Source organism: Asterias amurensis, chromosome 2 (genome assembly GCF_032118995.1).
Source record: "Asterias amurensis chromosome 2, ASM3211899v1".
In the NCBI taxonomy this organism is placed as follows: domain Eukaryota; kingdom Metazoa; phylum Echinodermata; class Asteroidea; order Forcipulatida; family Asteriidae; genus Asterias; species Asterias amurensis.
The window spans coordinates 6323971-6348662 of record NC_092649.1 but is presented as its reverse complement, the minus strand read 5'-3'; the positions used below and the strand labels follow the sequence as shown (position 1 = coordinate 6348662).

General features: G+C 39.6%; 1 protein-coding gene across 1 annotated transcript in view; it reads right to left on the bottom strand.

The window, feature by feature from the left end:
- Positions 1 to 24532, bottom strand: part of LOC139934160 (gamma-tubulin complex component 6-like) — a 38525-nt gene extending 13993 nt beyond the window's left edge. Inside the window, exons 1-18 of the mRNA XM_071928463.1 lie at positions 24371 to 24532; positions 21468 to 21849; positions 20753 to 20883; positions 16701 to 16798; positions 15478 to 15565; positions 15070 to 15126; positions 13914 to 14075; positions 13208 to 13362; positions 11756 to 11963; positions 10151 to 10455; positions 9412 to 9597; positions 8586 to 8677; positions 6791 to 6930; positions 6010 to 6159; positions 4713 to 4794; positions 3259 to 3347; positions 1732 to 1847; positions 64 to 1225 (exon numbers count right to left, since the gene is read on the bottom strand). Of these exons, the coding sequence (XP_071784564.1) occupies positions 64 to 1225; positions 1732 to 1847; positions 3259 to 3347; positions 4713 to 4794; positions 6010 to 6159; positions 6791 to 6930; positions 8586 to 8677; positions 9412 to 9597; positions 10151 to 10455; positions 11756 to 11963; positions 13208 to 13362; positions 13914 to 14075; positions 15070 to 15126; positions 15478 to 15565; positions 16701 to 16798; positions 20753 to 20883; positions 21468 to 21816 (3570 nt within the window). The 5' untranslated portion in view covers positions 21817 to 21849; positions 24371 to 24532. The remainder of the gene's footprint in view (positions 1 to 63; positions 1226 to 1731; positions 1848 to 3258; positions 3348 to 4712; positions 4795 to 6009; positions 6160 to 6790; positions 6931 to 8585; positions 8678 to 9411; positions 9598 to 10150; positions 10456 to 11755; positions 11964 to 13207; positions 13363 to 13913; positions 14076 to 15069; positions 15127 to 15477; positions 15566 to 16700; positions 16799 to 20752; positions 20884 to 21467; positions 21850 to 24370) is intronic.
- Positions 24533 to 24692: the final 160 nt, after the last annotated feature.

Genomic DNA, 24692 nt, shown 5'->3' with positions numbered 1-24692 from the left:
CTAATGAAGAATCCCCAGCATGTCCAAATGCACTTTTAGCAATGTGACCATCCCTCAAGTTCAAGTCCGATGGTCTGCTACCAGCATCTGAAGGTATAAGACAGGAGATTCCACTGATGTTACAGGGGCAGAGGGTAACAAGGCAACTGGTAGCAAAGGTTTTTGACTTGAAGAAGAATCTATTTGCCCAGATGGGTTTAACAAGACCTGAGAATCAGTTCCTTTAGGATAGAGGAAATCTCCTAGTGATGAGTCCCCAGCATGCCCGTATGTACTCTTCACCACTTTTCTCAAGTCCCCTCCAGTCACCTCACCGCTTCCCCCCAAATTAGAGTCAGATGGATGTCCAAGCGCAGTTGAAGATTCAGGAATGGACTGCTCCACTGGTGTATTAGGGGAATACAGAATGCCACCAACAATTGAATTGGAGGGATGTCCAATGGAAGGTGAGACAGTCGGGACTCCAAGCATTTCATCTATGATATTAGAGTCTTGAGGCAGCGCAGCTTGTGAATTTTCAGCTTCTGTTGGTAGACTTGAACCGATCTGGATCAAGACATCATCAACATCTGCACCAATCGATGACGCCTGTTCTAACCCATCATCCTCAACATGCTCCTTGGGTAGAAAGTCTGAAATCAGGTAGCGATGTGTGGTAGGATTCTTAGCATCAGCCTTAGCTTGAAGATCGGCACCAGTGCCTCCACCAGCGATCATCTGCAATGTAGCCTCAATGTCTTGGTTTGGAAGTTCTCCTGTTCCTAAGAAGTCACTTCCGACTGAAATCAGCAACTCCAGTTCTGGCTCTCCTATTTGCTTGACTGTAGGCAAGTGCTGTCTACCAGTAGCTAGCTTCATCTTCGAGGATCTCTCCGATACTTGGGAGCCCTGTTGGGAATCCTCTTCAGGTACGGCTGAAGAAATCTGACTCCCATCAGGTCTATTATCATCCTGATCTTCAGTCCCTCCAGACACAACCGATTGACCCGCTACGCTCTCTGACCCCTGAACGACCTCTGAAGTCTTTAATGTGTCCTCTGAGCCGCTGAGTGGGACACTGCCTTGTTGTTTTAACACAAGCTCCTGTTGGAGTCTCGTCTCCTCTTGCTGGATGAATTCCACCCGTGCCTGGTCTAGTTGATGGCGTCGAACACGCCACAGTGCTCTTTGCTCCCTAGCTGAGGCTTCCTCCGTCAGGCCAGCGTAGTACTCAACCAACTCTTCCCTGTATTCACAAATATAACACACTGATTCTGGTTATAAACACTCACTTTGATTATAATTTATAACAATTTAATTTGCATTGTTTGCATCCATTTAGTGTTTAACTTAGTCAACCGTTGTTCTTTTGAGTTTTTATTAGTTTTTAAGGGTTTAATGAAATTCCTGTTTCTGTTTACAGTTGTTCTAAGGCATGTTAATTGGCTTCTTGTTTCACATCTTGAATAAATGTAGATTGCTATGAACTTAATTAACTCTCATGGTCACGCTTTATAAACCTTCCTACTGTCTGACCAATCAACTATCAACCAGTGTGGGTTTAAATGATAGATGGATTAAACCAAGGATCAAAAGATTCAGACTAAAAGTTAACATTAAATAACATTTTGTCAATACACAGGGAAGTGTTAATATTAAATTGAAACACATAGGACCGCTAGACTTGTCGCGTATTGGGTTTACAGGCCCGACTCTAAGTCACTAGCTATGTGCAAACCAACATGTACATACCTGACTTTCTGTTCCAGATCATACTGCGCTTTAGCCTCCCCTGTCTCTCTCTTAGTCACTGCTTCAATTCTTTCAATATCTTCTTGCTTCTCTGTCTCTTCAGCAAGAGCCCGACGCTGGGACAAAAATAAGTATACATGTAATAAGAGAGCCATTTAAGTATAATTCATGTATAATTTTGCGGTATAATCAGCAGAGTGTGGGTTTGAATCCCCAGCTGTGACACTTGTGTCCTTAAGCAAGACACTTAAACCATTGCTTCGTCCTTCAAAAGAACCCAGTCCTTAAACAAGACACTTAACCATTGCTTCGTCCTTCGGATGGGACTTAAAGCCGTTGGTCCCATGTGTTGTGTAACGCATGTAAAAGAACCCAGTCCTTAAGCAAGACACTTAACCATTACTTCGTCCTTCGGATGTGATGTAAAGCTGTTGGTCCCATGCGTTGTGTAACACATGTTAAGAACTCAGTGCACTTTTCGAAAAGAGAAGGGGTTCGCCTCGGTGTTCATGGCTATGGCTGCTGTATGCGCCGTAGCACCTTGTAAACCCTTATAAGGTGCTAAATAATTGGTTCTCAGAATCCATCACTGCAATTACCTATCTTTCTGAAAGTTTGTATATACTCAGCGCCTTCAGTATCTTGTTTGGTAGATACGTGAGCTATATAAGACTTCGATATTTTTATTATTGTTGTCATTTAGCTATTGAGAAAGAATTTGCTAGGTTCGAAACGATAGGCCATTAAATATTTTGTTTGCATTTATACCATTGGTCCATTTGGTTGGTAAGCTGCTGCAATAGCTAATTCTATTTTCTAGAATTTAATGATTCACATAAATATCCTGTGAAATTGTGTCATTTTTGTGTAATTTCAAGACAGAACATGGTCCACTATTTTGTGGAGCCAAATTTGTTACAGGTATACTAGTTTTTATTAATCAAGCTGTTTCTGTATTTTATCCTGTAATGGGCTGTGGACAGAGGGCGTAATTTATGTTCTTGTTGTGAAACGCCCTCTAGTGTTCGCTGGTTCTTGCATGTATTTTAGAATGCAAGAACATGCGAGATAACAAAGATTAGAACTCATTTATTGGGACAACGTGTGTTGGCGCTCGTTGTGTAACAAGAAAAAATCATAAAGCTTTGTTTTTAGAAAAAATCTTAACCCCGCCCACACAAAAAAAAAAACCCAAACCCAAACCAAAACCAAGCTTTGAAGAGATGTTTTCTCAAGTTCATAAAAAAAAAAAATTACAATCCCTTTTTGTTATACTTATGTGTCCAATGCTCATGTATGTGTTGATTTACCAACAGTAAATGTGATCAGGCAAGCTAATTATAGCGTCTTATACGTCGGTATGCCTTTGAAAGCATTTACACTTGAATCTTATTTCGGTAATTTTAGGGTACTGCCCCTTCTACGATGAGTGTTTTTTATGCAGGAAATACGGTAATACAGGTACATATCATTTTAACCTTTTTACAAGTCAAGAAACACAAGCCACAACTTAACTTCGACACTCACCACAAGATCTCTCTGCATTTGGTCTTTAAACTCCTTGAACGCTTCTCTCTTCTTAGAGTCTTCTGCAACACGCTGTTCCTGCATTGCATCTGGAAATACGAAATAATCATGGCAGCTTGTAATCATTCTAGCAGCGACTAAAGTAGGTCTAATATTTCCACAATATCCGGACCTCCCAAAAACCTTTACTTGTGGAAAAAAATCCCCACTATTTCCCACACAACTCAGGGGAAAGAACCGAGTTCTCTGTGCGTATCATACTTCGATGTAGGGAAAAACCAAAGATTATTGAGCGTCGAAAGTGCAGGATAGGAAACTGGATCTCTATCTGCTGTTGGAACATGAAATATGCATAGGGACTGTTTCAGCTGGCAGATGTTTTGTTATGTCATTGAAAGCCATGCTCATTATCTTCACTGATCTACTGTTGCATCAAAAGAGTTGCTTGCTAAGGCACGTTTCCCATTTTAGCCCTAGCTCCGCATCTTGTGCCTTCAGCACTTTATAATCTTTGGTAAAAACCCCAATTATAATTCCCTATTCCCAATGCAATTTTTACAGGTATGATGAAACTGTTGCAGAACCACCTGCTAATCTTTACAAGATTCAAACTGGCCCAGTGATACGTCATCAGCTCTAGAATGGCAGTTATCCTTGGTTTGATCCCAACCCAGTAGTATAGACTGTTAATTTTTCCATAAACTTTTTTTTATAGGGGGGGGGGGGGGGGGAGAGGACTGAGTATAGCGAGTTTATCACACATCAGTGTAAGTCTGTCCAATAGACCGATCCAGGCCCGCAAGTGCTGGGCGCCGCCAGGCGCTGCTCGCCACTGCTGGGGTGTACTTGTGCCTAGTTTTGTGCACACGAGAAAATTGTTTTCATTTTCACTTTTTATGGGAATTGAATGTCTTCTTCGATAATCTATGAAATTTCCTTGATATGGCTGCTTGATATAACAACGTACTACATTCTTGATAAATTTATAAAATTAAGAAGAAAGTAAAATACTGAAATTCTATCAAAATACCTTGCCGATGTAATGCATTTTAGAGACTATTATGCAGTTTCCGCGTCTTTGACGCCTAAGACAAGCACCTTTTTCAAGATGATTTGGCTTGTATTTTGTTGCAAATATTTGTGGTCAGTGATCTACATTGGTATATAATGATGTCCTGTTAAGAAAATTGTATTATTGGTTGAGGAAAACATTTAATTTTCATAAAGAGTGAAAAGAAACATGATTTCCTCATGTCTGTGTGCACAAAACTAGGCACATGTACACCCAAGCAATGGCGCGCGGTGCTAAACACTTGTGCGCCTGGTGCGCGTCGGATTGGTCTATACACATCAACTCAGAGATAATGTGGATGCAATATAAGCCCAAGAGTGATGGAGAGGATGCGGGATGCGGGAGAAAGAATGATGCAGGGGGATTGGTTGGCATTATTTACCTATTATTTTCTTGAGTTCATCTGCTGCAGCTTTCCTGGCTTTGGTCATCAACTCCTGCCTGGTCTCCAACTCCAAAAGCTCCTGAAGATGAAATAGCAACGTTGCCAAAACATAAGATTCAAACTGCCTTTAGCTAACGGGCAATCTCGGTAGTCTAGTTGGTCAGACACTGCTCTAGAATTTGGTCATGGATTTGAATCCCACCTGAGTAATATGCCTTTGATATTTGTTAACAGGAGTTGGGAAAGTACTGAGAATACAGTGCTACCACACATTGGTGTATGGCTAAAAACCAAAATTAATATTCTTTATTCCCGCTGCAATTTGCACCAATGCCATAGGAAGCTACTGTCTACCAATGGTGTGCTGTTATAAAGTCAAACTGAATGTAAAGGTTTGGTGTGCACCTACTGCATGTACACTGCACAATAAAACACGACTTCAAAAATAGCGCACCAAGATTTAGTTGCATAATAAATTAGGTGAATTGAGTTAATACACAACATGAATGAATTTGAGTAAAACTTTTGGAATAAATTTTTGTCTTTTCCTTCAATGACCTCTGAACAAGATTTGTACATGGTCACTAGGCCTGGGCGAATTATTCGAATATCCGGTTAATGGCGAATAGGTTTTCATATCCGTAACCGCGAATGCCTTTTTTTTCTTAACCGGATATCCGCATAGGGCGCGAATACTATTTACAAACCGGATAATTCTGTAAATACAACCGAGTAACCGGATATTCTTTAATATCCGAATATCTGCGGACGTCGGGCGACAACTGATATGAATATTTTGTCTGAATCCTTATGAAACTTCTATTAAGACAGCATAAAACAGCATATATTAAGTATTTAACTATGCTCACCTCCGTGAAGAGTTAAAACAATGACATTTCTGACGTAATTTGTTCAAAGATTACAAAAGTTTTCCTTCACGTAGAGTCAATCACGATCAAAAGAAAAAGCAAATCGCCATCTTTAAATTAGATCCGGTCATTTTTATGAATGAACCGAGTGACACTGTCTAAAACTAATATCAATCCGCCCATAAGATCTCATTCACAAACGAACAGCGCCCTCTAGCGGCAAAAAAAAAATATTTTTAATTTTTTTTTAATTTTATTTTTTTTAAATAGCGCCCTCTAGCGGCAAAAAAAAAACTATTCGAATATCCGGTTAATTTTGGATAGTTGGCCAGCGGTATCCGAATAACAAAAATTCACTATTCGCCCAGCACTAATGGTCACCACAAAACTTTTTTGTTTCCTATTCCTATTTGCATTCTTCATACCTTTTCTCGTCTTGAGACAGTTTTCTGTCTTGCGAGGGCCCGCATGTGACCGACGTAAACTCTCGTCCTCTCAGCAGAATCCTCTAACTCCTCAGCAGAAAATGTCAGATTAATTCGAGGTATGGACACGCCGGGGTTACACAAAAAATGCTGCAAGAAGAGACAAATTAAAATCTGTGAGTTCTCACCGCTATTTTTCAAAATTTTGGCATTCTGGACCCTAATTGTTCAAGTTTTTCTGAAGCAGGCTAAATTGAAAAAAGGCCCTTTGCATAGTTTTACATGATGTCTATGTTTGGTTTGAAAGGATCTACTGCACAATTTGGGACATTTTAAATGGCTTAACTTTATGTTGTTTGTGAATTTGAAATATCAGCCTGTAATCCATACCTATTGGTCTGATATCGTATCTTGTGCATGTCGAGAACCCCGGTTCAGAACTTCTATTAACACCCATTAACATTTCACCTTCGTGAAAACCCTGATAGGCCAATTAAAAACGCCAAAACAAACTAATTCTCACTTAGACTTTATGTGTAATTTTTATTTTGTTGGGGCTTACTTTGTCAAAATATCACATGCAAAACAACATTTGCAAATGTATTGAAATGAATCATTAGCATAAAGGGCAAAGTTTTTTAGAGTGCAACATACTATTGAACACAAAAAACTATCTGTATTTAACAGACTTTCAACAACAACAAATCAATCAAAGAGCAAATAAGACGTTTTGATATCTGTCATGTGATCACAATATTCAAATGAGGCTTTGGTACTTTACCTCTGGACAGCAAAGCCTGATTAGGTTGAGTGATTTTCCGCATACATAGATGTCATATGCAAGATCCTTCAAGAATAAAGGTACACTGTCTTCTGTGTTACGAGACGCCAGCACAAAACCCTGTGTCCAGTAATGCTTATCTGTAAGTGGAAAGTGTCAATACGTTGGTTCAATCAGCTAAATATTAAAGGCACTGAACACTATTGGTAATTACTCAAAATAATTATTAGCATAAAAACTTAGTTGGTAACAAGCAATGGAGAGCTGTTAATAGTAACAGCCCCCTCTAAAGTAGCGTTGTTTTGAGAAAGACGTAAATTCTCACTCAAATAATATTCAATTCAATTTTTTAATTAAAAAAACTTTAATCATCCTTTACAGGCAATCATCCTTTACATGCAAAACTTCAGACCTGAAGCCTTTTATTATGCACCTGAAGGGAAAAACAACTTTGATTACCAATTGAGCTGAAGTTTTCACAGGTTTGTTATTTTATGCATGTTGGGATACACCAAGTCAGAATTACCAAACGTATCCAGTGCCTTTAAATGGCAAAAGGAAGTGAAATTTCTTGACCAGATTTAAACTCACGATATTTCATTCACTTCAAATTGCAAACTAGATATGCACAGGAACTTGTCAATTTCAAAGACATGTTTGAAAACAGATTTTAAAAAGTTGCACAGATTGTGCACCTCACTCATGTCTAAGCCTGTGCCGGATAACTGGGTATCCGATTACTAAAAAAGACAATCGGTTCTGGTTCCCAAACCCAAATCACAATGAATATCAAAAACGTAAAAAGAAAAGAAAAGAAAACGAAAACGCACAGCCCTACTCATGTCAAGCTATTTTCACAAAGGGAATGGCTCTTTTTACATGCAGTGCAAATCGATTGCCTGTAAATCAGTTGGAGCTCAATGCATCTTTCCAATTTATATTGTTAATTTCTTTAATTGCTTGTCATTGTTCGCTTGATTTTGAACTTATTTTTATTTCTTGTTGTTTTTGCTGATTGTCTAAAATTTTTAAGGTTTCTCTGTATTAGTGCCATGGAGCATTGTTTTCGATGGATATGGCGCTATATAAATTTTTACTATTATTATTATTATTATGGCGCACACCCCCCTAGTGTGTCTTCTTTGTGTTCTGGGAAATCTCAAGAATTCTTTACAGGATTTTAGGAGGGGGGGGGGAGATTGTGCTTCTGCACCAGAGAAAAAGAGTGTGTTAAATATTGGAACATTCGATGGGGGGACACCCTCTGTCGCATTGTGGATAAAGACAAGTATTGGTGTTACAGAACCAGTGATTTCATTGGATAGAATCTACATGTATTGTTTTTGTTTACAGTGGGATGGGTGGTTTTTAACTGTGGGGTGGGTTTCAGGGAACATTCTTTGTGGCAGGACGGCTTTGTAGAGGTGCTGGTCACCAGTTCCTCCTCGCCACTCACTGGCTTGGTATTTTAAAGCTATTTTGATTCATTGTTTCTTTATGTATCAACTTGTATATTTATATTTTTATGCCAGTGTAAAGTCTAATAAAACTAAATATGTGTGGACAATTTGACAGTGTAATGAATGCAAGATCATGTACCGCGTGACCGACTGGATCTTGACGTAGGCTAAAGACTAATCTTTGGGGGTAATTCATGAATCTCAAAGTGTGATGTCAGATGTTCAGACTAACTGTAAGTTGCCATTGAAAATAAAGCCTTCCAACACTCATGCAACTGTCCCAGTCACCATATCTTTATTTATTCAAGACCTTTTATAAACTCAACCTTTTTTACCTCTATAATGTAGATATTCATCACTGACTTTGATCAAGAATTCTCCAAACAGATCACGACAGATTCCATGGAAGACCCAGTCCTGGATAAACCTATCAACAGGGTCAGACAAATAAAAAGGGTTTGAAAATCTTCATCTTTGAGAAACCTTTCTTTGAAACAGTTTTGGTAGCTAAGCATGATTATGATAAGGAACTATAAGTGCTAATAAGTTCTTCTGTTGAAACCTGGAGATTGGAGTAAGCAGTGGACGCAAAATATCAATAAGGCGTCGGGTAGCTGATGAAAAACAAAGTGAAGAAGAACAAATACAGGCGCCAAATTATGAACAGCTTTATACACAAAAAGAAGAGTTTTGAAGTGGATGCGTTGGGGAATTGGGAGCCAATGAAGAGAGCGAATGATGGCTGTTATGTACTCGTACAGGTAAATAACATAATAAGCCATTTTGAGATAATATGATTGACACATTATAATTGCACCATTAGGTTTGGGTAAATTTGGAATTCCTTAGACTATTGAGACAGTTGCTATTCCCTTTCCTGTAATTGGCAGTTCGTTCATTGTTGGTTTGGATAATAAAAACAAATATGTCACTATTCGGGGAAAGCTTTTGCTTGGTTACGTAAGAGATCGTGAACACCAATACCCAATTCTGAATGGATGTGTATAGCACAATGGTACCAGGGTTTGCTCATCTGGAGGTTGCTATGCAAAGGCTTTCCCCCCGACGTTATTCAAATCTAACTTGCACATGGCTTTTTGGCGACTTCCGAGTTGGCAGTAAAAACTGCCAAGTATGACAAAGCTTACGAACATAACTCACATTAAGTAAGGTCCACAGCTACTTCTAAGCAGCGATAAGACAAGCTGGTATCTATCTTGAAGACTGCAGTCCAGCGCTTCCTCATAGAGGTATGATAAGAGACGAATACCCAGGGGGAAGGAATCCCCAGGGTCACCTGGCTTGGTGATCAGACGTTGGTTGCAACGACACAGACTGGCCAAGTATCTATTATGGATGTAGAAACAGATAGGGGGTTGTGATACAGTATCCTAAGTCATAAAATAGTTCTTTATCAGCAGGAGGGTTAATACTTCAACCTTCAATAGTTTTCTTTTACTCGGTACCTCTCCGACACCCTATTGGGTACTTGGTACCTCTCCATCACCCATAACATTTGGTACTGGGTACCTCTCTGACACCCATATGATTGAACACAGGGTACCTCTCCGACACCCATAATATCAGGTACTGGGGACCTTTGGACACCCATAACAATGGAAACAAGTGCCTAAAACGTTCAATAAATGATGGGAACATAGGCCCTCGTATCTGATGTAAAAAACTCAACAGGGCCCGGACTAAGGATAAAAACAGACCTCTTACTTGCCTATAGTCATCCAGGGCGTACACACAGGTGCGCATTTCAATCATTTGTCCTCAGCGATGGAGGCCATCACAAGGATTCTATTCTAGCAAACATTTAGCCTAAAATTTTTGTATTATTTCATTATAGGATTTTTTTCTTTCTTGAAATATCAGCATTTCCTACGAGCAATACCTCAGCTGCTTCATCATCTTGCCGTACATAGCTCTAATCATCAACACTGTCAGTTTTCCATCACAAGAGGGCGCCCTCTGTACGACAGCTTGGTAATAGTGCATGAATCTTCTGATGCTGCTGGTGAACGCCTGGAGAACCAGACCACCGGTGTAGGTGGAGTCTAGCACCCTCTGTTGGGCAAAGATGGTAAGTCTATGGTGGTCTGTGCCGGCTTGAGCGAGTTCTCCAAGGAGTCGATGAAGGCTGCCTGGGGTGGTTCCAGTGAGGCAGATGTCAGGATTGATGACAAAGCACTGGGCTTCCTACAACAACAACATTTCTAAATATTAATACATGACTGATCATTGAAGTCATTAGTATTCTTTGTGGGAGTGCCCCTACCCCACTTTTACAAACAGAACACCGTGTTAATTTCATACCTTCAAGTTGATTGTCCCAAATAAAATATTAATTTTTTAATTTCTTTTCTTAAATAATTTTGGCAGATGATGCTGTTTCAAATATAAAAATATACAACAACTTCTGCATATGCACCCCCCCACCAAAAAAAAAGCACAACATTATTTGTTCATGGCTGATGGACAACAATTCGGTTTTAGGATCCCGACAACAATTCAGTTTTAGTTTTTAATCAACAACCACTTACGATTGGCATTTTTTGTTCATGCAATATCTTAAATGAATGCTCGTTACTAGTCTGAATCTATAAAATTAGCTATTTAAAATTTAACTCTGACAATAATAAGGTGGCATACATCAGGCATGATATTAAATTTTGGTCGTAGAAACAGTTTGTTGGGTTAAAAAAACCTGACCTACATGTACACATGGTGTAGGCTTTAAAAGACATTTCAGGTTGTTTATTCAAAACTTGTTTGATTTTTCCATGGGCCCCAAACAAATTAAAAATCAGACTATTAAGTAGGAAAATTATTGAGCCTGATATATAGAGCATTATAGAGATCACAAAGCCCTAGGATGTGTCAAACACAGATAAACAAATCTAAAGGCCGGTTTATAGTCGGTCGCGCAATGGTCGCGCGATGGAAATCTTTACGCGCGATCATAAAAATCACAGTTTATAGGCCTCAGCGATGACTATAAACTGTATTTTTTTAGGATCGAGCATGAAGATTTCCATCGCGCATCTGACTATTAACCAGCTTTTAAATGCACTGAACACTATTGGTAAATACTCAAAATAGTTATTACCATAAAACCTTACTTGGTAACGAGCAATGGAAAGCTGTTGATAGTATAAAACATTGTGAGAAACGGCTCCCTGAAGTAAAGTAGTTTTTGAGAAAGAAGTAATTTTCCACAAATTTGACTTTGAGACTTCAGATTTAGATTTTGAGGTCTCGAAATCAAGCACCTGAAAGCACACAACTTTGTGTGACAAGGGTATTTTTACTTTCATTATCTCGCAACTTCGACGACCAATTGAGCTCAAATTTTCACAGGTTTGTTATTTTGTGCATTTCTTGAGATACACCAAGTGAGAAGACTGGTCTTTGACAATTACCAAAAGTGTCCAGTGTCTTTAAGCAAAGATGGCCTGAAATAAAATAAAACATTTTCAAAGGAGCAAGTGTGTCTTACCTTATTCAGCATGAATGTTTCTGATGGAACGCTGAGGAGCACATTCAGACTGTCCCGCACCAGCTGATCCTGATTGGGTAGAATCACAAGAGGGCGCTGCAACGACGCATCAAGAACCGAGGCCTCCTGGCATCGGAGTCTGTACATCTCATCGAATACTTTGGAACCTGCTTCGGTTAGGTAAGGTCTCTCTGTAACATGTGGTCGGCTAAAAAGTCAAACAAAAAAACAATTTGTGATAATTTGTCATTCTGTTTCCTCACTCTTTCCCTGCAGAATTTCCAATTTAAATACAGGGAATTGAACCTGTGCTCCCCAGCCTGCACTCATCTAGCCTTAATGTAGTTGGTCTCCCTATTTTATCAATATATTTGTTGGGGTGCCAGTCAGAAGCCATTTGACCTGTAACTGCCGTATAGCCAGGAATCACAATCTACGCTACTTGCAACCAGCACCCCATTTATTGTTGCTTGGCCGTTTAATTAAGGAAGAAACTTTTTTCTGCGTCAACAGCATTATGGAATTGGGCCAAGGAGCTGCATTCAGTGGAAGAATTAGCAACACACACAAGAATTGTAATGTGTACAATTTCTGGCTAGTTTCCTGCTAATTTCTGCTTTTCTATGCAATTCGGTCTAGGTGAAGATTGCCCTGTGATTAGGAATCATTTGCCTATTGCCCCCTTGCACTGCCACACTTGCCACTTAGAAATAGAAGTAAGCTTGGGCGATATCGATTTATTTGATTCACGATATATCGCCGACAATATATCGCGATATTCGATATAATCGCGATTAATTAAATTTGACATCATAAGTCTTCAAACTCCAAGTGAAAGTTGTAGAAGAGACAGTCATAGCATTAGAGAGGTGTTCTAATGACATATTCTTCTGGTTTTACTCCAAACCTATGGGGTGCAAGATGTCTCAGCTAGGAAATAAATCGTGATATTGCGATATTTAATGGATATCGCGATATATTTCGATTAAAAGCAAATCGATCCGATATCGAAATCGTTTCCAAAATAATATCGCGATATTCGATAATATCGTGATATCGCCCAAGCTTAAATAGAAGTATCATGGTAAATGTGTAAATACTGCACAACCAAAATGCACACAACTCTGTAAAACACACAAGGACGCAGCCAAGATTATTAAGATGTGGACGTCAGGGGAATTGGGTCAAAAGCCCATATGCATGAGCCCCATCTGAAAAATATACAGCAATGCATATTGGGAAACCAAGTACAGTTAAAAATGAAATCAAGCTGCAATGATGTAGTTAACTTGTATCTATGCCAGGTTTGATAGAAGTGGGTATCACATTGCTTCGAAATCAGCGCACCATGATGGTTGCCTGTGTTGCTTGGACTCAGATGTCCCTACAGAGCTAAATGCCATATATGGGCTATAAGATTGATGTAATTGGCCCATAGTGCAATGACCTTACCAGCCTAATGTCTCCCATGTATAGTGCTGATTGGGTTGGTACTGTAGAGCTAAGTGCCATATATTCTCCTCATCTTCCTCTGGTTTGATAGATGCCTCAGTGGCAGGGGTAGAGACGGAGGAGGAAGCTTCATGGAATCCTTCATCATCAGACGGCTGGCAGGAGAGAATATCAATAAGGAAATCATTTTATGCCAAATCACTGCATTACATGTATATGTAAAATCTAAAGAGTTCATTTAAGATCATGCATTTGATGTCTTTATTGGGAACAGGAATGAAGCGATAACGAAAACGATAATGACGCAAAGAGAGACGCATTCTTTTGGTTGAATTGCTCCATGCAGAATACGCCCACGCTTATTCAACCAATCGTGAGCGTGCACTTTTAATGTGGCCTGTGTGACCGGGCCGTAAGACTCATCACTGACTTAAATGTCTGAAACCATTCTCTAAATGTTAGGAGGTATGTTGGTCAAGCCGATAAGACTACTGGACTCAAGCTCAGGAGTTTCAGATCAGCAGAGTGTGGGTTCGAGTTCCAGAGGTGACACTTTGTGTCCTGAAGCAATACACATTTACATCATTATTGGTCTGTTACTATGTTGAACGTTACTAGTACCTCTGACAAGTTTGGTATATTCAGCCCCAGTAGGTCTGGGGTATGAGACTAGGACCTGGTCTAATCTGATTGAAGTTACTAGTACCTCTGATAAGTTTGGTATATTTAGCCCGAGTAGGTCTTGGTTGGTAGTATCTGGAAGCTCAGGGAAGCTTAGCTTGATGTTGAGCTGTCTGGTCTTACTGTGTGTCAATCCAGTAAAAAGTGTCTCTCTTGTATGCTTCTCATGCTCACCATCAAGAAGACCCTGAGAAGTAAATAGAGATTGCGAGATTAGTATACATCATACTAATTGAGTGTTATGAGGCATTTAGATCTTGGGCGGTGTCATCCCTGGGTAGACCCTGTGCCTGAGTAGGCAGGGCTCCAATTTTACACTGGACCACAGGCCCGCGGCCATTAGTTTTAGTGTTCGGCCCTGTACAATTTTGACCGGACGAGTCCAGCAGTTTTGTGTTTTTCAATTGAATAATAGAACATCACTGTGTAATCTCTTAAAGGCAGTGGACACTATTGGTAATTACTCAAAATAATTGTTAGCATAAAAACTTACTTGGTAACAAGCAATGGACAGCTGTTAATAGTATAAAACATTGTGAGAAACAGCTCCCTCTGAAGTCACAAAGTTTTTGAGAAAGAAGTAAAATTATTTGAATATGATTTTGTGACCGAAATCAAGCATCTGAAAGCACACAACTTTGTGTGACAAGGTAGTTTTTTCTTCCATTATTATCTCCTGTGCGCCTTGAGCACCTCATTTTGGTGGATTTTGGCGGCCTATAAATATTCTTTATTATTATTATTATTATTATGTTGAGATACAACAAGTAAAAAGACTGGTCTTTGACAATTATCAAAGGTGTCCAGTGTCTTTCAACAAAAACAACGTCATATTCAAATGTTGACTTTGAGTCTGATCAACAACTTTCAATTCTATTAAGTAATGAAGTTTGTATCCCCATAAAGACAAAGAGATAAATATTCTCTTATACTATATGTCTTAGTGCTTGTTCAAATATAAACAGTATGCATTCTAAACTATGCTGGTCTTGTTAGAACAGTTCTGGGCCAGTAAACAATAAAAGCAACAGGCCCTTTGGTCTTGTAGACCCCCCCCCCTCCCACATCACCAAATTGAAGCCCTAGTAGACACCTTTCATGTGTAGACGCCAGTCCTGGGTAGGCACCACAAAAACAACAACAGGATTAATTTTAGAATGATTTGAAAAACAAATACTCACTTTCAGAGAAAACAGGCCATTGCCAAGAAGATCCTTCCCCGGCTCAACTTCAAAGAGCTAAAAAAAAGTTCAGATTGAGGTGGTATTAGTGTGTCAAATTGGCCCTTAAATGGGACTGAATCTAGCAAACATTAAAATCTCAAAAGTGAGATTGTGATATTTATTGTGAAAATTAACAATGCTCCCAACAACAACTCAGATGTTTCCCTTCCTTGGTGACATCTCAAATTTGTCCAAAGTTGACTTTTTCATGTTTGTTACTTATTATGGTAAATATAGAGTAGTTGCAGCACAACAATTTGCTTAGCATGAAATTTCCTTTTTGCCTGGCGAAACATGACGTATACAGTGTTTTGTCAACAGAGGGCGGTTTGAATGTAAACGTAGGTTCAATCGTCTCTACATTACCTTTTTCTCAAGGATTCTGTGGTAACCATCTTCAGCATCCTCCCCATTTGTCTTCACAAGTGGAAGTTGTTTTCCCTCAAAAAGCTCCCTACAGCACAGACAAAATACAAGTAGTCAACACACTGATAAAGGACTGTGGGAGATCTCTTTACCTGTTGCTATTGACCCCCTGCACGCTCGTCACACGCAACGACTGTGCCACGCTCACCATGTTGGTGGGCAATAGGTTTACGTGTAAACGCTGCGTCGCATTAAATGCGCACTTCACTGAATAATGCACCGTGACACTGCCACCAAAGTGGATTATTCTGGTGATGACTCAGGTGAATTGGGTCAATACTGGAACATTTTCGATAGATCATAAAATAATAATAATAATAAAAATAATAATTTAAAAGTTTGTCCGGATATTCATCATCGTCTCTTTCCTAACTTCTCTGATGTAATTATATTTAATTCCCTGTGTAGAGTTTTGACTACCAGAAAATGTCATGGAATGCACAGTCACTTCTTTTGTAATACATTTATAACAAATAAGTAAAAAAATTACTGTTCAGAAATGAATAAATAACAAATAAATAAATAAGGCTAGTCTTGGATTTTGGGTCAGTGATCAATGCCAAAGAAAAGGTAATCTCAGTTTTAAATAAGGGAATAAAAGTGTAGTGACTTGTTCTTCGACAGCCGTTTAGAACCGGCAGGATCGTTCCTGTGTGATAAAGCCTTTATCACATGCCGTGAAACGGCCGTGAAAGAACGTGTCACTACTCTTTTATTACCATTCATAAATGCCTTTTTGGTTAAAAGGCGTAATCAAGTAAGAAACTCTGTAAAACTTATCCGAAACTTATCCGTTTCCGATGTGCTTGAGCTCTGTATGTGTACATGTACAGTACTTAGTCTGTGTGTTGCATTGTTATGACTAAGACGCCTATTTCCGACAGTTTCCGGCTCCGTTCGTGCGCATGTGCGTATAGTCTTGGTGCAACACGTTCTGACTACGACCAACCTACAGACATCGCCCGTATAAAGAAACGTCTTGCACCAAGACTAGCGCGGAGTATCCGCTCACAACCGGTTAAAAACACAGGTCATTATCAAAGGTTTAAACACCCCCACATGACGCGCTCTCCACCAATAGGAATACCGAAACTGTCTGAGGTATTTATGAATTTGTTTTTAAACACACAATGAGCAGAATATGAAAATGAAGTGACCCATACCTGGGGTAATGGATGTAGCCTTGGTAACCTTGATGATAAACATGACAGCTGTCACCATGGTAACGGGGTCCTCTTGGTAAAACAACAGAACGATCACCCTGGACCAAGAAACAAATAATCCAGACAATAATACACAATAGAAGGAAGTGCTGGTTTTAAATCGAGTATAAAATTTGCTCACTTATTGATACAAATCCCTCTTCAAGTCAAAGTGTTACAGCTGGACTACCCTCCTACTCTTAGACCATTTAATATACTTAGGTTTTGAATGATACACTATGCGATATGATATGTGGTGACTATACAGTACAGTCAACCCTCAACCCTACTGTCTGACCATTCATTATCATCCTCTGTGGTTTTGAACGATAGACACATTATACCATATATACCTACATACATCTCAGCATTTATACAAGGCGCCTTTTTCCCAAGGTTACAAAGCGCCTACAGAAGATGCAACAAAGAAGTTCAAACTCAAGATGTTCCAATGTAAAGTGAAGTAAAAGAGTCAAGTATTTCTGTACAAATGAGTCTTAAGTTGTTTCTTGAATTGCAATCTATCATGCAATATATCATGTGGTGAATGCACCTACATAGTGCAGTCAACCCTCCTTCTGGTTGACCAATATTATATCGTGTGGTGAATGCATAGTACACAGTCAACCCTCCTACTGTTTGACCATTCATTATCATCTAGTGCTGGGCGAATAGTGAAATTTTGGTATTCGGTTACCGCTGGCCAACTATCTGAAATTAACCGGATATACAAGTAGTTTTTTTTGCCAATAGAGGGCGCTATTAAATAAAAATGTATAGGAACGTAAATGAGTTCACCCCACAAAGCTAGATAATCGCATAACAATCATCATCACAAACCGATGACGAGTGAGATCTTATGGGCGGATTGATATTAGTTTTAGACAGTGTCACTCGGTTCATTCATAAAAAAAACCGGATCTAATTTAAAGATGGCGATTTGCTAATTCCTTTGATCGTGATTGACTCTACGTGAAGGAAAACTTTCGTAATCTTTGAACAATTACGTCAGAAATGTCATTGTTTTAACTCTTCACGGAGGTGAGCACAGTTAAATACTTAATTTATGCTGTTTTATGCTGTCTTAATAGAAGTTTCTTAAGGATTCAGACAAAACATTCCTATCAGTTGTCGCCCGCTTCCGCGGATATTCGGATATTAAAGAATATCCGGTTACTTGGTTGTAATTACAGGACTATCCGGTTTATAAATAGGTCCTTGCGCCCATTGTGGATATCCGGTTAAGAAAAAAAGGGCATTCGCGGTTACGGATAGGAAAACCTATTCGCCATTAACCAGATATTCAAATTATTCGCTCAGGCCTATTATCATCCACTGTGATTTTGAATGATAGACACATTATACCAGCCTGCAATATTATATCATGTGGTGAGTGCATCTACACAGTACAGTCAACCCTCCTACTGTCTGACCATTCAATATCGTCCACTGTACGATGGTGTTGAGTGATAGAGGAACTATGCTAGCCTGCAATATGATATCATGTGGTGAGTGCATCTACACAGTACACAGTCAACCTACTGTCATCCACTGTGGTTGTGAATGATAGACACATTATACCAGCCTGCAATATGATATCATGTGGTGAGTGCATCTACACAGTACACAGTCAACCTACTGTCATCCACTGTGGTTTTGAATGATAGACACATTATACCAGCCTGCAATATGATATCATGTGGTGAGTGCATCTACACAGTACACAGTCAACCTACTGTCATCCACTGTGGTTGTGAATGATAGACACATTATACCAGCCTGCAATATTATATCATGTGGTGAGTGCATCTACACAGTACACAGTCAACCTACTGTCATCCACTGTGGTTGTGAATGATTGACACATTATACCAGCCTGCAATATTATATCATGTGGTGAGTGCATATCTACACAGTACACAGTCAACCTACTGTCATCCACTGTGGTTGTGAATGATAGACACATTATACCAGCCTGCAATATGATATCATGTGGTGAGTGCATCTACACAGTACACAGTCAACCTACTGTCATCCACTGTGGTTGTGAATGATAGACACATTATACCAGCCTGCAATATGATATCATGTGGTGAGTGCATCTACACAGTACACAGTCAACCTACTATCATCCACTGTGGTTTTGAATGATAGACACATTATACCAGCCTGCAATATTATATCATGTGGTGAGTGCATCTACACAGTACACAGTCAACCTACTATCATCCACTGTGGTTTTGAATGATAGACACATTATACCAGCCTGCAATATGATATCATGTGGTGAGTGCATCTACACAGTACACAGTCAACCTACTGTCATCCACTGTGGTTTTGAATGATAGACACATTATACCAGCCTGCAATATTATATCATGTGGTGAGTGCATCTACACAGTACACAGTCAACCTACTATCATCCACTGTGGTTTTGAATGATAGACACATTATACCAGCCTGCAATATGATATCATGTGGTGAGTGCATCTACACAGTACACAGTCAACCTACTGTCATCCACTGTGGTTTTGAATGATAGACACATTATACCAGCCTGCAATATGATATCATGTGGTGAGTGCATCTACACAGTACACAGTCAACCTACTGTCATCCACTGTGGTTTTGAATGATAGACACATTATACCAGCCTGCAATATTATATCATGTGGTGAGTGCATCTACACAGTACACAGTCAACCTACTGTCATCCACTGTGGTTTTGAATGATAGACACATTATACCAGCCTGCAATATGATATCATGTGGTGAGTGCATCTACACAGTACACAGTCAACCTACTATCATCCACTGTGGTTTTGAATGATAGACACATTATACCAGCCTGCAATATGATATCATGTGGTGAGTGCATCTACACAGTACACAGTCAACCTACTGTCATCCACTGTGGTTTTGAATGATAGACACATTATACCAGCCTGCAATATTATATCATGTGGTGAGTGCATCTACACAGTACACAGTCAACCTACTGTCATGCACTGTGGTTTTGAATGATAGACACATTATACCAGCCTGCAATATGATATCATGTGGTGAGTGCATCTACACAGTACACAGTCAACCTACTGTCATCCACTGTGGTTTTGAATGATAGACACATTATACCAGCCTGCAATATTATATCATGTGGTGAGTGCATCTACACAGTACACAGTCAACCTACTGTCATCCACTGTGGTTTTGAATGATAGACACATTATACCAGCCTGCAATATGATATCATGTGGTGAGTGCATCTACACAGTACACAGTCGACCTACTGTCATCCACTGTGGTTTTGAATGATAGACACATTATACCAGCCTGCAATATGATATCATGTGGTGAGTGCATCTACACAGTACACAGTCAACCTACTATCATCCACTGTGGTTGTGAATGATAGACACATTACACCAGCCTGCAATATGATATCATGTGGTGAGTGCATCTACACAGTACACAGTCAACCTACTGTCATCCACTGTGGTTTTGAATGATAGACACATTATACCAGCCTGCAATATTATATCATGTGGTGAGTGCATCTACACAGTACACAGTCAACCTACTATCATCCACTGTGGTTTTGAATGATAGACACATTATACCAGCCTGCAATATTATATCATGTGGTGAGTGCATCTACACAGTACACAGTCAACCTACTATCATCCACTGTGGTTTTGAATGATAGACACATTATACCAGCCTGCAATATGATATCATGTGGTGAGTGCATCTACACAGTACACAGTCAACCTACTATCATCCACTGTGGTTGTGAATGATAGACACATTATACCAGCCTGCAATATGATATCATGTGGTGAGTGCATCTACACAGTACACAGTCAACCTACTATCATCCACTGTGGTTGTGAATGATAGACACATTATACCAGCCTGCAATATGATATCATGTGGTGAGTGCATCTACACAGTACACAGTCAACCTACTATCATCCACTGTGGTTGTGAAAGTCCAAACCTTAGTTGTTTACCTTATTTTTCACATCCACTAGTGGTAGGTCTGGTTCCTGGTAACCAACAGGCAGATCCTTGTTGTTTTTAGGGCAGGTACCAGCTAGAGTCAGAAGCAGCTGTATCGCAGCCTTCAGCTCAGAGTGATTGCCTTTTGATAAAAACAACAACAGCACAGTAAAATAAAAATGATTTTTTTTTCTTTCTGAAATCACTAACTTACAAATCACCAAACTCATAGAGGTATTGTTTGGCACAAATGTACAGGAAAAATTCTTCTTTACAAAATGGGTTCTGAAAAAATGCCATGTGATACATATTGCAAAATAAACTTTTAAGCAACTTGCCAAGTATTTTAGTTAGGCACTTCTATACAATTTATTCAAGATTATTGCACCAAGACCTTTTCCTGGCCCTGATTGCACTCTTGAAGACAAAGGCAAAGCCTATTTTGGTTGAATCTGTATGGTGGTTTGGGGTTGTTTTTGAAAGACACATGTTTATAAAAACCAAGACTTTCAAGAAATCCTTGTAAGTGCCTTGTACTGTAACAGTGGGACTGAAACAGTTGTTGAATACAAACCAGTTTTAGATGTGGGACGAATAACAGGACTCCAAGTAGTGCAACCCATGCAATCCACATGCTTCAAATCAGACTTGGTTGAAAATAGATGCAGGGTGTTAAAATTCGTTACAAACTTATGAAAAAGTAGTACTAAATAAGTTTGCAACTACCATTGTCTACATCAGGTATAGTTGACAGAAGTCTCTCAAGTTTGTGCGCTTTGTCGTATTTCCGCTGCTGTCGCATCTCAAAGACGACCTGGAGAAGTTTCTCTTTGGTTCCAGTGACTGCATCACAATCCTCAACAACATTCCACACAGACTCAGGGGAATCCCTAATGACATCATCTTGTTGGAGAGGGCCGTTTAGATGAGAGAAGAGCGTTGTATAGAGAGAGGTACGTAGAGCTTGACGATGCTTGGCTAGTGTGGTGTTGGATGGATTGAGTCGAGATTGTAGTAGTTCCTTCTTGACATGTTTGTCAACCAGCTGATTGAAGAGTCCAGAGATGGAGTCCATTGCCGCACAGGAGATTATTGGCTATAAAGACAACTGCAAAAAATAGAACACAGATTTAAGGTAAATTCTAAATAGGATTTAAGTTAATCTTTTGAATCTTCTATCAAAAATCTTTTCTAAACATAGTTTGCTTCGGAGTGAATAACACACAATGCTCTTTACACAACATGCGGCATTATTTTTTTTAAGTAGCAAGTAAAAAACCACAATAAGGTTTATCGCGAATAGCAAAATATCAAGAGAGGGCACTGTTGAACCCACACAAAGGTATAGGCGTTGCGTGCGCGAGTTGTACAAACTGCATAGTAACCGCCCCATATTCCTTCCCACAATGCAGTGCGTTTCTGAATCGCGATAAACCTTATGGAAACTAACTGGGTAAATTTTAATTAAATTTTAGATTGAATAGAGTGGAGTTGATTCCTGTGATTTTTTTATACATGCAAGTGCTATACCAACTGAGGTAGCTAGCCCTATTAAATGTGGCCCTTAATTTTTATAGTGGAAATTCGACATATTTTCGGAAATAATTTCTTCCATGGATATATTTGTTAGCTGTGAACTCGTTGAGAACATAGTGAGGGACACTATGAATATATGAGCGGAATTGTTTTCGGTCCCCACCTTTGATTCCCGTTTACCGCGAGATTGTGCAAGCTGCACCGGTGACAGAAGCTTTGCAGTTTACTCACAGTCTGTATTTTCATCAGGCTTAATCATGCTGAGAATAAAGTTTCCTGTCAGTGGTTATGCTCAAACATTTATAAAATGATTGATTTTTGGTACTAATCACTAGTGCATTATTATGCCAACATTCAAATGAGTCAAAGAAACATAATCCAACCTCGAAAGTTCAAAACAAAATTACTATCTGCTAGGTTGAGTTTCGTTCTGCTTTAGTCACTAGATGGATCACGTGAGGTGGTTACTATTTGGGATTCTATTGTGTGAAAATGACAAAAAATAAATTTATTTAGGCTGCATACTGTGATAAATGCTGATTATAAGCGTAATAAATATTAAGTCTACATTAAAGAGAAAATATCATAGATTGGTTTCTTATCTCCTGAAACCAAACATTACTGGTCTGAAATGGGGGAAAACGGATTGTTATGAAGTGTGTGTGCTTCAAGGGGGGGGGGTGGGGTGTTTTACTTTCATGCCTTATGATATCTCTGGATTCTAATAGTAGCCATTATGCATTGGGAAAAAAATGTAATTAAATTTGTTAAATAGTAATTGAATAATATTTTTGATTTATTTTGCTTCTGAACATTCAATAAAATACCAACCAATGAAAGGTGTGAAAACATATGACGTTGCCCCAATGTCGTGCATGCATAAGCACTGTTAATGGTAGTTGCGATAACGTAACCCTCCTGCCGATGGCGGAGCCAGAGGGTTACGAGCCGCTTCAATGGCTTCAGGGCGAAATGGTCAAACACGTACAATTTCGACAGCTAGTCAGCAGATTTGCTCCATTTTTACCACTTTTGAAAATCATGACACAAATTCTAGAAACACAAACTTGATCCTCAATGTCTAATGAATCCTACAATAGCACACAAAACACCATTGAGGATCTAATTTGAAGAAAAGGCACAAAAACTTACCAGATTTCCGAGCGAAAGACCCAGGTTGAAAATTCGAACTTGAGGGGGGCGGAGCTTCGACCGTGTGTGCACGTCACCGGGGGGGGGGGGGGGTCAACAACTCAGCGCTGCGTGTGGTGCACTGTGTATCCCGGTAACTGTGTAGCCGTAGTCTTGATCCAAGACCATTGATGTTGCGCGGTCACACACAACCAACGTTCCGATCTATGCACGGCGAAAACTGTACACGCTTGTTATAATCGAACGTTAGCGGGCGCTCTGTTTCTCTGATTTCCGCATCTCACCGTGTGTACAAGACTACGGCTGCACATTTGCAGGGATACAGAATGCACCCCACACACGCAGCGAGTCCGTGACGCGCACAAACAGCCTAAGCTCCGCCCCCCTCAGGTTCGAATTTTCAACCTGGGTCTTTCGCTCAGGAATCTGGTAAGTTTTTGTGACTTTTATTTCCTCAATGGTGTTTTGAGTGATATTGTAGGATTCATTAGACATTGAGGATCAAGTTCGTGTTTCTAGAATTTCTGTCATGATTTTTAAAAGTGGTAAAAATGGAGCGAATCTGCTGAATAGCTGTCGAAATTGTACGTGTTTGACCATTTCGCCCTGAATCCATTGAAGCGGCTCGTAACCCTCCGGCTACGCCGTCGGCAGGAGGGTTACGTTATCGCAACTAATGTTAATGGCGGACTGTCTCTCGCAACGTAAAACCAAAACTTTAAAATGTCAACACACCATGAAGTGTAAGTGTTATTGTTAAAAAATTAGATAGATGATTTGAAAAAAAAACATTTAGTTTTTGATTGTGAACAGATTTCCTGTTATCCTACTGAAAACACATGACACACCAGGATACTTTTTAGACAACTCGTCCGTCCGTCGGATCATGATCGGACAACTCGACAGTTCGGACCGACCTAAAAGTAAGAACCCATACTCACTAAATCATCCAGACACAATATGGTGAATCGTTAGATGTGTTGTTGTTGTTGATTGCGGCGGCATTATCGCTGGTTAGAAAAAAGTAAAGAAACTCTGATCATCATCCATTGATCTCTGGTCCTTGCTTAGCCTGTCATGTTTTGATGCTCAAACTCGATACATTCACTTCAGCGCGCGCTCTCCTCGACCCCGAAAGGGCACCATAATGTCGTCGGTCCCGCTGCTAAACAAGTAGAATGAATTACCAACTTACCTTTGGTGTACGAGGTTGTATCCAAGCCTCGAAGACTATGCAATGGTTTATAGGGCGTTACCATTGTT